The sequence below is a fragment of the Archocentrus centrarchus genome, chromosome 17, assembly GCF_007364275.1.
Source record: "Archocentrus centrarchus isolate MPI-CPG fArcCen1 chromosome 17, fArcCen1, whole genome shotgun sequence".
Lineage (NCBI taxonomy): Eukaryota > Metazoa > Chordata > Actinopteri > Cichliformes > Cichlidae > Archocentrus > Archocentrus centrarchus.
The window spans coordinates 27311096-27327724 of record NC_044362.1 but is presented as its reverse complement, the minus strand read 5'-3'; the positions used below and the strand labels follow the sequence as shown (position 1 = coordinate 27327724).

Here is a 16629-nt window from a genome sequence, read left to right as displayed (position 1 = left end):
TATAAAATATTTTAAATATGTAAAGATGGTGGAATGTGAATCTGCGCAAAAACATATAATTTGTGTGGCTATATTGGTCACTGATTTGTTTTTCGTTTTGTTTTTGAATGTCTGAAATGTTTATTTCTAAATTTTCTGTTGTTATATTGCTTTACCTGGTGAAAATAAACAAGTGAGATGGGTACATAAATGGTTTTTATTCAGTTGCCTAATGATTCTGCACAGTAATAGTTACCTGCACGAACAGATATCCTAAGATAGCCAAATCTAAAACACTTCACTCCAACTTCCAAAAATATTAAGCTTTGAGATTTACGAGTCTTTTGGGTTGATTGAGAACATAGTTGTTGTTCAATAATAAAAAGACTCCTATCAAATACAACTTGCCTAATAATTCTGCACACAGTGTAAAACAAAGTACAAACTGAGCTTTATCATCAAATACACACTTTTACCTATCTAATGTCTTAGTCTACTTTATTACTGTTACTTCCTGTCTGTTTCTTTTTAAAAAAAGATCCCTAATTTCTTGCCATTCCTGATGATTTTTTTTTTATCCATTAAAGTGATTTGTTCTTTTACTCTGTGGTCTTGATTATATTATAGACTATATACTTTTGAGTCTATAAAAAGCTTAGTCTGCTGCCACCGTGACCCGGCTTCAGATAAGTGGAAGATAATGGATGGATGGATGGATGGATGGACGGTTACAACAGTAGATGGACATATTAAATATTGCCAAACTTTCAAATTATATGTGCAAGTAATCCCCATGAGCCAAAGCTTGGGCTTCATACTACTCTAAATACTCAATTGGAGACAGTTTTTTTATACTCTTGGATGTTTATTATATCATAATGAGGGGACATTCTTAATAGGGTCATCTCAGCCACACAGCTCTGACTCACAGACAGTAAAAAAAACAAACAGTTTGAGGTCAGAAAAGTCAAACCAACAGAAGTTCCTTAAGCCTGCATTATTTTTAATGGCCAGCATGGGGTGGCTGCTCTGGCTGTACTACATTCAGTTGTATAGAAGTCTGTGGAAAACAATCCTCGGCTCCATCACTCTGTGACCTCAGTAAACACTTAGCTGGGGACTTAATGGGCACAACTGCTAGTTTTGGATCATGGCGAATAAAGCGTGAAGTCAATTTTATAAATTATAGTCATTACTGGAGTCCAAAAAGAGGATTATTCAGGATACACTCATTGTCTAACAAAATGTCAATCAATCCTTTCTTAGCAGAAGAGCACTGTTTCACAGTCAGAGCCACTCTCCGATCATCACACCCACTTCAAAACAGCCAGAAGATTCGCAGACTTCACTAAGCAGTGGGTGACATCATGGTGCCCATGTCCAGCCAAGCAGAAGAAAGCTGGTCTGAAGGAAGGGGGAAGGGAATTAAAACTGCTTGTTTTAAACAGAGGATGAACTGAGGGGCTGCACCGAGGCCTAAATAAGGTATGTTTTTCAGTAGAACCTTGTGAATTCAGATCCCTTAGAGCTCCTACTTTCTCTGTTATATAAACATTTTTTCTCTAAATATTCTCTCCTTTAGAAAAAAAAGCCCCTGCATCCAACGAGAGCTTGAAGTTGTCAGCTGCAGTTTAAGAGGTGCACCAACTCTGTCGTGCTTCCTGAGTGATTTAGAGGCTTCGCTTATGCGGCAACTTAGAAGTCATTGCCTGTACTGCTCTTTCTAAAGGGTTTATTTTTCTTGTGGCAGGCAGCAGAAGTCTGTATCACCTTTGAATGTGTGGTTTTATGAAGACTGGTTCAACAAATTGTATAATAACCAAAAAACAAACAAACAAACAAACAAAAAAACAAAGTATCCAATTTCCTTATAAATAAGTTCCTTGGGATCTGTTTTAAATCATTTCAATGTTTTCAGCTTTACTAATTTTTTGTCAAAGTCAAACCACTGTGAAATAAAAGTTTGGAAAAGAAGCAATGTTTATTTCTTCATCAAGGCATCACAATTGGTCTTTTAATTACATCTATTAAAACAAACACCCATCATCAATCTCGTGCGTCACACAATCTTCAGAAAAGAAACCTTGTGGGAAAAAAATATGAACCAAAGAGTGCAAAGCCAGAGTACCAGCATTTTGTTTTTCATTGTTAAATCTACAATTTTCTGAATGTTTTTTTTTATAGATTATGGTAGCTGACTGATGACTTTTGGAAAATTCCCATTCAAATATCACAATATGTGAAACTGCAGTGGCTCTACAAGTACAGTTTCAGTATGTGTACTTGGGCTGAATGATATATATTTTAATAGAACTCCTTGAGGCCTAGAACTTATCAAAATACTTCACTGCACATTTCCAGATTTTGCAAAGTGTTAAATTTGTCATATTACTACTTATTGATTCACAAAGTGGTTTATTATCATTCAAACTGATTGATAAGTTAACTACACTGACAGAGAAGACAGCTACAGTATTGCACATACCATGGCGATCCTCATACAGGGTTCGCACAAACAGATGCACACTGAGCACACACGATCAACTGTTCCCACACACACACACACACACACACACAAACTCGGCTGCATTCACATTTTCAAAATCATACACACACACATACACGCACCTCAAAGTAATGCTCAACGTTTAGTGCCTATCCCATGACATAGTAAACAAAACATTCTTTAAGGATAAAAAGGGGGAAAAAACAACAAAAACCTGAAACAAAAAATATAAACATCTTTTCCACTGCAGGGCCTGCTGGTGCCTGACCAGTGGGGTTGTATGACCCTGATGAGTCCAGATCCATCCAGGCCAATCCAGTCCGGTCCAGTCCTCATGTCACGCCTCACACGAGTGAGTCCATAAACACGGAGTCGTCATCTAAAAGGAACCCCTACCCCACCCCGTTACTGAGTCTAACCTGTCTGTGTACCTACTCGTGGTGTGTTTTAAAGAAAACTGTCCATGTCTGGTTGGGATAGAAGTAGTAGTAGCAATAGTAGTAGTAGTGGTCGTGGGCCTGAGGCGCTTCTGAGTGAATCAGTAGGTGGCGGCGGCGGGCTCCCTCCCCGAGCTGAAGAGTATGTCGGCCTTCGAGCTGACGATGTACGTCAACATTAAGGATGCTAGCAGCACGCCGACACCCACACCAAGCGTCAACATCTGGAGGAGAAAAGGGAACCCATCATACATTTCACCAGATTTTCAGGTTTTCTCCTGAACATACCAAAAGCTACTGTATCGATTTCTTTCACCTTGCTGGCTGCCAGTGATATTCATGACGTTTTTCCACATAAATTCTACACACTAGAGCAAAATTAATCATTTTTATGCCCCTCGAGAAGAACAGAATAAGCTGTATACATTAGCAAGATATCATCACCTTTATTCATGGTCACATTTCAACATTAAATAGTCCAGATTATAGCTCTGCTTTTGTCTCAACCACAAACTACTAAATGTTTAACTATGTTGATCAACAGGTAACCTAAGCTGTCTTTTCTGCTCTTTGCTGGGTTCTTGTAGTTAAAATCAGCCTTTTTTTCAGCCACAGGACACGTAACAATGTTGAAGTGCTTGGTGACGTTCTGGATGACTAATTTATTTTCTTTGTGACTGAATGGGAAAAAAATCAAACAATAAAAACAAAAAGAACAAAAAAAAAACTGGTCGACAAGTTTGAAGCTCAAAACACTCAAAAACTGTCAAAAGGTTTTGCAGCCTAACACATAAGCTCGTCTATGTGTGCTTAGGATGCATCTGGAACCATTAATCACGTTCCTCAGTGATCAAACTGTAAATACAACTGAAATGTGCAGCATTTTGTGCCGTGCAAATATCGCAGACACTGAATGTGCTCTGGTTCAGGGCAGCTCCAGTGCCACATGTAGCTCTTCTGCCCATCTCCAGTGGCTCCCTGTGGCTCTGACAAATACTAGATGAGCATGGTTATGGAATGAGCAGCAACTGCTTTTTCTATTTTCATATTTTATTTATCACTCAAACAGACCTCTACTATAACAGAGCCTGCTGTACTACATGGCATGCAGCTGTTTGTGCTGGTGCGTGGGGCTGCTGTCTGTCTCGGTTTCAATTCAATTCCACTTTATTTATATGGCGCCACATCACAACAAGAGTGGCCTTGTTTGTTGTCATCTTCCCATCGCAGAGAGATGGAGAAAAAGAGAGAGGTGCCAGGGTTGCTACATAATATCTTAGACCCAACAGTAAAGTGACATTATGAATATGAATATATAATTTAACTAACAGGATAGTATTTTAGGGAAAGTTTCAGGTAAATAAATTAAAAAAAAAAAAAAAAAGTCTTTTTAGAATTTTTAAGCTCTGCAAATACACTGAATGTGGCATTGATTAGGTAGTGTACAGTAGGAGTTTAGAGCTGAAAACCACCACAACAGCACCACATGACATTTGAAAGATGCTAAAACTGTCTGCAGGATGAGGTATGTCGAGCTCCAGCTGTCTGTGGCTTTGCCTCACACACTGCATCCACTCATGTGATGTGGTGTTAGTATTAAAAATACTTCAGTGCAGCTTTAATGTCATTTTAACATGTGACTTTAAAGCAACAGTGACACAAACAGGGCGAAATCAAAAGGCACCAGTTTAACCTGTAAGATGCTGTTACCACAACCGCAAAATAAAAGAGTTTCGATTCATTTTAGCACGATGTGTTGATGAACATGCAGAGACTTGAAGTTCGTACAACACAGGCAATCCATCACTGTCAAGAGTTATCCAGCTTTGCTTTTGTTGTCAGGTTATTTTGTTGCTGAACTTTTGGAAACTTGAGTTGTTGGTTTAGGCCAGACTGGCTGAGAAAAGCACTGAAATCACAAACACAACTGTCAGAAAATCTAGGTCAGAGAGCAAACAATGACCAATCATGAACACTGTTACAATGATCATGTAAATATGATCACTTGTTGCTTTTTTGGAAGCCCTTTTTTAGACATGAGACTTTCCCACAAGCACTTGTGTGCCTCAATCAACAAAGGAGTCCTTAAAACAATCCCTGCTCTCCACTAACAATGACATCACCACATAAAAAAAGAAAAAGGAACAACACACAAATCTCTTTCAGCAACCAGTTGATTTTCATGCTTGCACAATGGCTGCCAACAGATCTAGTTTTATTTTAAGGCTTCTATGAAATATCACATTTTTGAGTTACAGGTGCTATTCTCCGCTTGTGTGCGAGCAACAACCTGTGAAGAAAAGTTTACCTCCAGCTCGTGACTGGCCACCAGGAATATGCGCCCTTTAATGCTCTTCCACCTGGACTCTGTCCACGTTGAGTAATCTTTGGAGGTGTACTGCTCCAGGTCAAAGGCTGGGGACTGCGCTTTGGAGTAACGAACTGTGGAGCGAACGCAGAACCCCACTCGTTCTGTACTGTTGGGAGGTGCTGCACCTTGAACCCACATGTAGTTGTATGTCTGCGGGAACGGGTGGGAACAAGGCGTTAAAGGGCAAAACAGACGGATGATATACCAAAGCCAATTCTTACTTTATTTGACAGAGAGCAACAGAAATATATCTGTACTTGTTTATAAAATGTAATTAAATAAAAAATTAGTTACATTTTATAACCAAGTCTAGTTTATAACACATTCATTTTTAGATTTCTACCCCCTTATCATACACAGTAAGTTTTAAAATATTTTAAGTAATACAGATATCAAACGAATTCTGGTTTCAGGGTTTTAAACATAAGGACTTACTGCTTCTTATTTAAAACTCAACTGAAATTTTGCATAATTTAAAGATGCCATCTTCACAACCTTTTTCTCCATTTTCAGATTTTCAAAAAATATTTTGTTAATTTATTTTACTTTTTAAAATAGTTTTTCCTGGCTTTACTTTTAGTTTTCTCTCTGGAGTTAATGACTTTAAAAAAAAGGCAACAATAAATATTTCAGATATGCTCATGGCCCTTTTTTTTTTCCCTTATTCAAAATGAAAACCAAACTAAATCCAAGTCGACTTCATAAACTACAGAGTGCCGTATATCTTACATGTTTGCTCTCTTTGTCATCTTCATCCTCTCTCTGGTTCTGGCAGTTCTCCTGGGTGACATTCACGACGGTGCCGGTCAGGTTGGCCAGCAGGGACTGGACCAGAACAGTCGGTTCACTGGCCTGCTGACTCACACCGACATAGAAGTTGGTGGGTCTGTCATCTGAGAGAAAGAGAGTGCTGTGTCAGGAAATAATGTAGTGAAGAAAAAGAGGGGTTCCTACAGCTTAAGATACGCTTGATTTAAGGCTTAATCCCTCAAAGCAGCAATACGACAACATCGTAAATAATGTAAACAGCATCTAAACAAGTGACATTCATCACTTTCCCAGCAGCATCATCATAAACCACAACTTTCATAAGAGTTCAGTATAAAACCGGATCAACTTACTCAGATGGTTCGCAAAGTCTGAAGATATTACTTGCTGGAACCAGGAGTTATTTGACTTAACAAGGAAACCGTAGAGCATTCGGGTCACCTGCGAGGAAAGTAAGACAGATTCACTTCTACTCAGCTCCACAATATAACAGCAGCATCAAGAAAAAAAGACACGAGGAATTTACACTTGGTTTAACAAAAAGATTTCTGTTACAAGAGGTAAACATGCTTTAAATACAATCAGCTTGCAAATAAAATAGCAGCAAAGCTTAAAATGCATTTTTTTATTGCAAAAATAAACTTACCATCTGAGGATCTGCGCTAATGTTTTTCAGCTGGCTGTCTGATCCCCCTGCCTGTGTGTACAGAGCTCGAGCCACAAGGGTCGCCACTTCAGTCAGAGCCTTGATGATGCAGGGAAACAAAAATGGGTTTTTTTTAGAGCTGCTTCTCTTTAAGTTCTCCACAGGAAATCAATACAAGCATAGCAATGAAAGCTGAAAGCGCCCATCGAATTGACAAAGCAGAGTTTAGATGATAACATGACTCCCTGCAGCTTAAAACTCCCCAACACAGAGAAGAAATATGTAAAACAGAAGTTACAGTTATTAAATAACAGACTCTGGCTACGTTTTATCATGTGCTTTTTTTCTTCTTCTCTCAAATGACTTGTTTCTGTTTTCATTTAACCTCAGTATGAAACCACACTTGCTATACTTTGGAAAACTGTTAATTTGCATCCACTACGTGAATGTACAGAAAACAATTCAAACAAGCTGACCTTTATGCCCTTTTATTAGCTCAAGGTAAAACGTGTTTTTACTGCAAACTGTTTAATTCTACCAAATGAAGACAAATTAAAGCCACCAAATAAAGTTCACATACAATTAAGCGTGACTCTCCAGTGTCAGGATGTTTTTCTTACAAAAGTTAAGATGACACAGTTAAAAAATACATTTTATTATTAAATATTTTCAGGCTACAGATCTGTAGCAAAGACCAGTAACTAAGGTTCATGTCGATCTCAATACTTGAAATTACACCTGTTCAATGTTAAAATATATATTAAAAAACCACTGTGAGTCAAAGTTAACTTATCAGCACACTTTTAAACAATGCTAACAGCAGCTTTACCTTCGCAGTGTCCGTGATGTATTCCAGCTGCTCCTCCGGCGTCAGGTCTGGTGGGTAAGACATGTTCAGGTACTCTGCATTATCGTACATACTTTCATAGTACCTGCGCAAAGAACAGAAAAATAATTCAACAAACAATACATGGCACCAGATCCCTTGATCATTACTGATACCGAATGAAATCCAAAGTACCTGTTGGTGAATTCAGAGTTATGATTTTCGATAACGACACCGGGGATTGGCCGAGCTCGCAGGAAACGCTGGAAGGATGACGGAGGCAGTGGCTGAGAGAAACTGGGCTCTTGCAATGAGAAGTTGAGACTTAAGGCAGATGAGTTCAAGTTGTCGATGAGCTTCCTCACCTGAAACAGATCAGTAAAGACAATATAAGCCATATTAATACCAAATATACCCTATAACAGTTGCAGAGGTGCGCCTCACTAGCATAGCCTTCCTCAATACAAATGTGATTTCCCAGTGAATTTGAAATTTTAAAAGGTGACAAGTCTGGATTTATTATTTGCAGTGGTTAACTGTGACCTCATAAAAATCAGAAACTGGTCCCTAATAATCTAAAAATTAAAAAAAAGTTGCACATTTATAGACAGTATGTACAGAAAAGGCTAGTGTTTTGCTTCCGAAACAACTATTCAGTTCAATTAAATCTGATGTATATTGCACTAAACACCTCATGGCACTTTATAATGTATGTTAAAGACCCTTCAATATTAGAAAGAAAATCCCAACAATAAGACAACCTCCTATCAGCAGCGTTTGCTGACAGTGGGGAAGGAAGCACTCCCTTTTAACAGGGAGAACCATGCTCAGGTAGGGGCAGCCATCTGCTGCGATGGGTTGGGAGGTTACAAACACACACTAACCTCTTCATTTACACTGCTGTTCCTCCGAGACACAGGATCAGAGTGAAGCCAGAGCTTTGATTCTCCATGGAGTCCCACCTAGGATGGGAAAGTCAGACATAATCGTATCATACATAAATATATTCATAAACATAACCCACAACTAATAATAAATAATTAAGTAATTATTATTAAGTGATGGAAAAGAAATCAGCCCACAGTAAAAAAAAAAACTAAATAAAAAAAACTAAAACAGGCAGGATTTTTTATATATAAGTAAGGGTCTGAATGTGTTTTTATTTTTAAAGCCATTAATTTGTCCAGTAAAAAAGTATTTTAGTTTATTTATTCTTTAATCCAAAAGTGTTGAAAATAATTTTTAAAATGCGAAGAGTGTTAACTTGTTTTTGTAAGTAAAACCAAATTCAAACAAATATTTCCTTAAAATCTGGTAAGTTGTGCCACATGACGCACAGAAAGATATCAGTAATGTAACACACACCTGTCCGATCTCCAGCATTGAGTGAATATTGTCCAGGTCTAAAGGAAACTCTTTGTTCTCCATGTCGTACACCATCCTCGAGCTGCCGATGTAGTCAAAGGTTTCCTGTGGTTAAACGGACAAATGGATGAATGGCAGGACAGTCCAAACTAAAACAAATTTCAAATGTTAGACAAGTACTGTACTGACTACGGTGGTGTAAAAAAAAAATAACAAGAACTGACCCCTTGGAAGAAGGTGTAGAGGATGGTACGTTTGGGTTGGGCCTCCCGTATGGCGCCGTGCAGAGCATGTGCCGCCGCCAGCAAGGTGACGAACCCCGAGGCTGCACTCTCTGCGCCTGGAGCGATGTCAAAGAAAAAAGAGCGGCTGTCCAGCTGCAAAGGGGACAGGAGCGGACAGGCATTAAGCAGAGAATATATCTAGACAAATAGTTCAATTTAACAAGCCATAAGCATGTTTATTAATTCATAAATCAACACTGACTAAATTATACTGTACAACTGCCACATTTACCACTTATGCTACATACTTTATTCAATAGTGAGCAGTCACTTTGAGATCACTGACAGCTGTTGAGCTGCTTAATAGTAATTTTCTATCAAACACAGTAACTGCATTGTTGGCAGAAACAGATGTATTCAGAACCACCTTTTTTTGTTTCACTGGGAGGTTTTCTGAATTTCACTGCCTACATTTCGGTGAATCACTATAACAAAGTTTCTGTCATGGACTGCAGCTGGTGACAGTAATGTTCACTTTAGCCTCGGTGAGCTTGACGTAAAGGCACATGAAGCAGCTCTCCACCTGCTGCAGGTTTTGGTTAGAGTGGCCCTCAAGCTCACAGAAGATCTCCTGAGAAGAGAGAGGACTACTGTTGCCAGCTGCAATACAAGAGTGTGGAGCTGGAGTCTGTGTGACCATGGGACAAGATCCTCTCTTGAAAAGAAGCTGAATTATATTGAGGACGGCCACATCCTGGCCAACGTGTTAGCCAGTAGATGAGACGGGAAAAATAAGATATTTTCTATGTTTATCCTTCCATTTTACTTCTTTAAAAAAAAGAAAGAAACAACAACATCCTCACCACTGTTATCTATAAGCCAATTAGTTATATACACAGTGGTATGTGACCATTATTTTATAATTGGTATAATTTAAAATGAGCATTCATATAACAATATACTATAGATATTTTGACTCTTGGGTCTATAAAAATGTTTGCGATAATTATAAAACATGAGACCGGAAAGTCCAGGATGGTTAGCAATGACTGCACTTTCAGAATAAGAGCAAGAGGAATAAAATTAACACACCTGGGAGGCCGATGCAAATAAAGTCTATGTGAGGGGAATGCTTACTTCACACAAACTCACACCAGCTTCTACGTATACTAATAAGTACACTTGGTACTGCGGTGAAAGACTGTTTCAGGTCTTTTTGGACTCACCCTGGCTGCAGCGATGACCACGCTCTCCCCCGGCTTGTGGCCCTTCTCTGTGTTGTTCAGAGGCTTCGTCGAGGCCCAAACATTAAGGTCTCCAAGTGGGTCACATACTATCTCTTAAGGAAGAAACAGAACAAGGACCAAAACAAAAAAGTGTTAGCACTGGATGAAGTCAAGCAATGTTTCGATAATTACATTACACTGTGTAAATACCTGGGTTTATGCTAAAGTTGATGCCATTTCTCCTCATGCAGGTGGCAGTGTTGGTGACAGCAGACATGTGTGAGTAGAGCTGCATCGCGCACAGTGGGTACCGAGGACGACTGCCATTCACAACATGGTTATGGTCAAAGTAGCACTGTGAATGGAGAAAGTAAAGCACATGCATATGAAAAATGCCAGTACTCACAGGTTTGAACCAATCTCCAGGGGTGAAAAATAAAGTCAAAGTACCAAAAACAAAATAAATCCTCTAACTGAGGCTGACTCTAGAAGCAAAACGATTCTCACATTAAAATGTTCAACTTTACAGCATGACACACAAACACACACACAAAAAAAATGTAATCTTAACTTGGATAGTTGTAAGGATTAAAATAAGGAGCTTAGCTCCTTTAACACGAAAAGCTGCAGCTCAATGCTGTCTGCTAGGCTTCACCACTTTTGGAGCTATTTTTAATGGAAATACCTCACAAATAATATGATATTCTGTCTTGTACAGACCATTCAAGACGTTATGCTGAGTGAAACTCATTTTGTTAGTCTTCTACTTAGTACTGTGTTATCTACAGGCAACTTTCAATACTTAATCCACCATTTTCAAAAAGTTACAACTAAAATCAGTTCAGATTCAAGACTATGAATGTGATCAGAATTTGATATCTATTACATATCTAGTTTTCTGCAGGAGTTAGGGAAACGCAACTAATCATCTTTGAATCCTGTTTTGACCTAATGCAACAACACGCTCTGCATGAAGACAACCTCGTTCGCTGCTGAAAGGCATCTAATCTCAACCACCAGTGAGACGAGCTCAGATTTGAACTCAAAAGTGTGTAAGCAGCTCATCGTGTGACTACACAATCTTGTACTCTCCAACATCAAGTGGAAAACAATCTGTTATTTTACCTGTTTTATGGCCCGAGTGTCGTTGTCGTCTTTGAGAGAGAAGATTGGAAAATCAAACTCCTCGTAGGACAAGCCGTTTCCCAGAGGGTTCCACAGCGTCACATTACAGTGGGCTAAGGCTGGGTCATAGCTCTCTGAATACACACCTATGTGGAACAGAGAGAGAAGGCTAATTTTTTTAAATAATCAGCATCAGTAACACTAAAGAGGGCAAAATGCTTTGATTGCCTATAAACACATCTATTTAAAGTCACTTAAATCAACTGAAAAAAGTGAAAAATGTAATAACTCATTTGTACGCAGTAAAATGTAAAAACCCCTGAATGATCCATCTTTTACATTTCAAGACTAAAGCTTATTTCGGCCACTCCCTTATTAACAAGCGGCCGCTGCAACAGATGGAGCTGCATATTTGATTTGGCACAGATTTTTATGTCAGATGCCCTTCCTGACGCGTCCCTCCCAGCCTTGAACCAGTGATCATTTGCTAAGATTTTTTTTTTTTTTAATTTAGATGTTATACACTGCTGACATAATAACTTAAATGACAACTAATGAAACCCAGAATGTTTGATTACACTTCACTGTGATCTTTTGCTTTGGACACTTAAAGCTTTTCTTGCGCAGTTATAAAATTAATACTAGTTATTCATGCAGCCTTAAATTGAAATCAGTCATTCACTTTAAATGACTGAATTTTTTAAAAATTATGCACATAGCACCAAATTATGTGCAACTGGATTAATTTTGGTAGCCGTAACACATTAGAATGGGTCCTTGTTTCAAAACTTTGTGTTAGAAAAACTGCTGACATAAAACAATTTAAGTGCTGTAGTTTTTGTTTGTATGCATTTACCATTTGAATGTTAACATTGCAGTCTATAACAGAAAATTGGGCTTGGACATGAGTGGATTGCCATCATAATTTTTGGGGGGATTGTGGGCTGCATTCATCCCATGTGTGTTTTGGAGGGAAATATTTAACTTTTATTACACTACATTTATTTGACAGTTGATGTTACTAGTTAATTTACATAAAATCCATATTATTGATACAATTAATGAATCCAGTATTCTAGAAAGTAGTTAAAAATTGCTTTCATAGCAGCCACCAAGCAGCTACCTTTTCTAAAACCACACAACCCCGGATAGAAGCATTAACTTTCTGCTGGGGCCAAACAAGATATTTTACAGACACTGTGATGTTTCAGAAGTCAAGCACAGTTTATGGTTTTATGAGCTGTGCCATCAGAGGATTATCAAGCTATAATTTATCTCTGTAACTTGTGTATTACTCCAGAGCAAGCCTTAACATGCAAACCACACCCACCTGAGTTCTCGTTGGGGCAGGCGGTGTGCGGAGAGAAGCCCTTAGCTGGATTCGAGCTCGGTGCCACAACAACAACACCAGCAATCCTGCTGGAGCCGTTTTTCAGTTTCATCATGACGGATCTGATGGGCAAAAGATATAGGAGATGACACAGGTAAAAACAGAGGTCACAGGTGTGCTAGAGTCTTCCAAGATTTAGTTCAAATTTCTCTCCTAAAGGTTTACAGCTAAGATTTACACAATTTATTTTATTGTACGTGTCAGTAAATGACAACTTATAGCAGATTGGCCTCCATCTCCTAAGTGAGTTACTATTACTTCACTTCACTGACTACTTTTATTTTGCTGTCTTGTGTCACATGTTTGGCAAGCAGGATTTTTGCTCAAGAAAGAGGGCAAGAATTTGTAAAACTAAAGACACTCCATGTCTCACACGTGCTATACAAAATGTAGACTAACTGCAGCTTTGGCCATTTGATAATTGTATAGTTTCAATCGATTGGATAGTTAAAATTGATTTCACTGGTAGAAATAAAAGCAAATAGGTAGCAAATAGGTCACAGATTTAGTGTGTGAGTAAATGAGGGTTAAAAACTATTGTGGGGGGCTTTCACTACAGGGTGCGACATGTTAACCTCACCTTGTAAAGAGTGTGGAATCCAGAATAACCATATAAGGAGGGTTGGGACCAGACCTCAGGACCCACTCCAGGTTTTCCTCTGAGTTGAGCACATGGAGCACACCGACATCACCTGATAAAGAGGCTGAAATCGGAAAAAAGAAATGAAATATCAGCATCTGTGTTACAGCTGTACCAGATATAAATGTCCTTAAAAGCTTTTCAGTCATTTTCCGTTACTTTCACGCATCAGGGACAAAACTGTTGCTGGGTGGGCTTTTGTAGTTTGACACCAGCACAGACTTCTATTGATATTCAGTCTTTTGATAATCAGGTAGTTATGACAGGAAACACTTGTTTTATTGTGGGCTTTCATCTTTCCATCTCTGGAAACTCTTTTCTGTCACAGACACAGAAGTGTGTGTTTGTGAACTTGAATAACTGAAGCAACAACAAAGAAAACAGTGTTTGTAGTTTAGTGTTTACTAAGCATTTTACTACGACAAGCTGAACAGCTAGGATACTCCAAACTGCAACAAGTACTTTTATCTACAACAAGTGGACTAGGTTCAACTTGGACAACAACAATATAACAATAACAATTAATAGAAGTTGAGGTACTCACACTGGCAGCCTATTTGATGTGTTGCGTTTAGCAGTCGTACACATGGGACAGTGTAATTAAGATGCACATAAATCTTCTTTTCCACAGAATTACAGCTGACACCTGCAGGAAGGGAAACAAACACAAACACACAACATAACATGGAGCTTCAGGCATTTATGACACAGATTTAATGTGTACTTATCTCTTATTTTGTTTTATTGTGAATCCTTTAACAAACTTTGCAAACACTTTGGAACATACTGGATCCTAATCTACTCCAGTTTTCATTTTGCACAAACAAACCGTGAACTCTGAACTTCCAGTGAATTAAAAATCTGCATACATTCTTCCAAAAGTCTTCCAATTTCTCATTTCTTATAGTTTCCATTATGAACATATCCCTGTAATAATGTTATAAATAAGACAGTTTCCCCAAGCATGGCAGTAACACTAGTCACTTTCAGAGGTCTAGTCAGCGTGATACAAATGTCGCATCACTGTTTCCATAGTATGACTTACCACGTGACGCTGCTAATGTCTACTTAGTATGAAAGTGGAACGTGTAATGTTTTAAAGACTGTTTAAGAAACAAGTGAACTGGAAATACACCAGAATAATGGAAAACATCTTTTGTTCATGACAAAGCGAACAGGTTTGTGTTAAAACAATTTTCCTGTTTGTTGTTGTTCATTATCTTTTTAAAACAAACAAACGGAAGTATGATCTGAAACTCGGGTCCAAAAAAGAAAGGTGTGAACTGAAACCATGGTCTGAAAACCAAAGTAAGAACCACGCTGTAGTTTTGGAGAACTGTTTGACCCATAATTTTTATGCCCAAGAGCCATGTTGGAAATACCCTGTCATAGGCAGATTATTTAATGTCTTTTCTTTAAATAATGTTTGAACTAGCTTCTTCATAAAATGTAAGCAATACAACACTACTTTAATTTCCTGCATAATATACAGTACAATACTGGGCAAGACACTTCAGGGCTTCAGAGTGTCATCCTTCACACTGTCCACTATGACAGTATCTAATCACTTATGAATTAATTCTGCTGAATGTCAACAACAGAAACAGGGTCCCATTTGGACAACAGGTGGGGATGGTGGGGAGTTGTAAAATTTGCAGTAAAATCATTCATTATTTCAATTTTTCAATAAAATGATATACTACACAGGAGGGAAAGTGTTTCTAAATCTAGACAAGCTGTTTGAGTCACAAAGGTGTAAAATATTCTTGCTTCTTGGGTCCATAAACTCTGCATGTGAATGATCTGTGCCTTCACACTGTGGCCTGTAAACTGTAATGCAGTTTACAGTTTACAGGCCATGTAATGACAGCAGAGACACTGAATATGGAAAAACGTAATTATAAGTGTTAACATAGCACTTGTACATCTCAAGACAGTCCTCTCATCATCTGTTCTGTAAATGGATTGCTCATTAAATGAGAACTAATTCTTTCTGTTTTCAAAGTGGGATGAGGCTCATTGTTTCAGGTTTAAAAAAAAAAAAAAATAACACAGGAGAGTGTTTTCAAAATGTGAGTCTTTACACTTGTCTCAAGTCTCATAATGCATCTGCACCAAAACCACATCAGTCAGGCTGTGATAACAAATTTGATCAAAGTGACAAAAGAAAGAAACTAAAAACTCTTCCAGTTACAGGTTTTGAGTTTTTATTTCACTTAACTACAACGGTTTCTTTGCCCCACACCTAGTTTTAGTTTAACCTTGAAAAATGTTTAACTTTCATCCAACGCAGGTCACCTTTACAAGAGGTAAAAAAGTATCTGTTCAGCTTATTTTACCTGAGCTCCACACAGCCAAACGACTCAGAGCAACAGAAGAGAAAAAGGATAAACTGATTTTTCATCAACCTATGTCTGCTCATCTATATGCCGAATTTACCAGGACACTCTAAATATCCGAAAGTGTCTTTGCTTGTGTTTAATCTCATTAGAGAGGCAGGTAAACCGCAAGAAACATGTATATGATATATATAATCAGGGTGGCGGTGCAACCTTTAATCCCTCAGGGGGCGGCCGCAGCGGGGAAATCACGAGCGGTCACGCTGATGCTGAGTTAGGAAGAGGGCTGACCCACACTATCACTAAAGTCACCACAAAGGCTTAATAAAACAAGAGATACGGTATTTCTTTCGCACATTCAGTTGATGGAAATATGTGCAGAATAGTCCCAGCACCGAACTCAGGTGAAAAACTCGTTTTAAAACCAGGGAATAGATTTTAAAGGTAGACAGAAAAGCTCCTGCTAATGCTAACTTAGCCTAGCCTTCAGCTAGCTCCGGACACAAAGAAGTCCATGAAGCTAACCGACCGAAAGCGAAACACACTTCGTCTTCCAGTCGTTAGGCGAAGACACAAGTTCAGCAACACAGGAATACAACTTACCTATGAAAAACAAACAAACTATCAAGTTGATGATCCATTTGTTCGACAGCAAATCCATCTTCCTGGTTTGAAAAGCTGAAAACACAACAGGAAGTGTTGACATGGGGAAACATCCGGGTTTTGCTGTTTAGTTCCGCTTTACAGTAGCGGGGCGGACTCAGTCAAAATGGACCAAAGTTATTAA

At 38.5% G+C, this 16629-nt stretch overlaps 1 protein-coding gene across 1 annotated transcript; it reads right to left on the bottom strand.

Moving 5' to 3' along the window:
* Positions 1 to 1971: 1971 nt before the first annotated feature.
* Positions 1972 to 16581, bottom strand: ncstn (nicastrin). Its single transcript, XM_030752752.1, has 17 exons — positions 16446 to 16581; positions 14048 to 14149; positions 13444 to 13567; positions 12804 to 12925; positions 11474 to 11619; positions 10559 to 10703; positions 10349 to 10461; positions 9123 to 9275; positions 8899 to 9003; positions 8418 to 8495; positions 7729 to 7898; positions 7537 to 7639; positions 6708 to 6806; positions 6415 to 6502; positions 6023 to 6186; positions 5231 to 5443; positions 1972 to 3146 (listed from the first exon to the last, which is right to left on the bottom strand). Exons 1-17 carry the CDS (start codon positions 16546 to 16548, stop codon positions 3024 to 3026), a joined length of 2151 nt encoding a protein of 716 aa, XP_030608612.1. The 5' UTR covers positions 16549 to 16581; the 3' UTR covers positions 1972 to 3023.
* Positions 16582 to 16629: the final 48 nt, after the last annotated feature.

Excerpts from the sequence above, each read along its gene's own strand:
- ncstn (XM_030752752.1), bottom strand. The coding sequence starts at position 16,548 with ATGTCAACACTTCCTGTTGTGTTTTCAGCTTTTCAAACCAGGAAGATG. Across the intron at positions 14,150-16,445 it reads AGTTTGTTTGTTTTTCATAG|GTGTCAGCTGTAATTCTGTG; the intron begins GTAAGTTGTATT and ends CCCTTCCTGCAG. Across the intron at positions 9,004-9,122 it reads TCTACACCTTCTTCCAAGGG|GAAACCTTTGACTACATCGG; the intron begins GTCAGTTCTTGT and ends GTTTAACCACAG.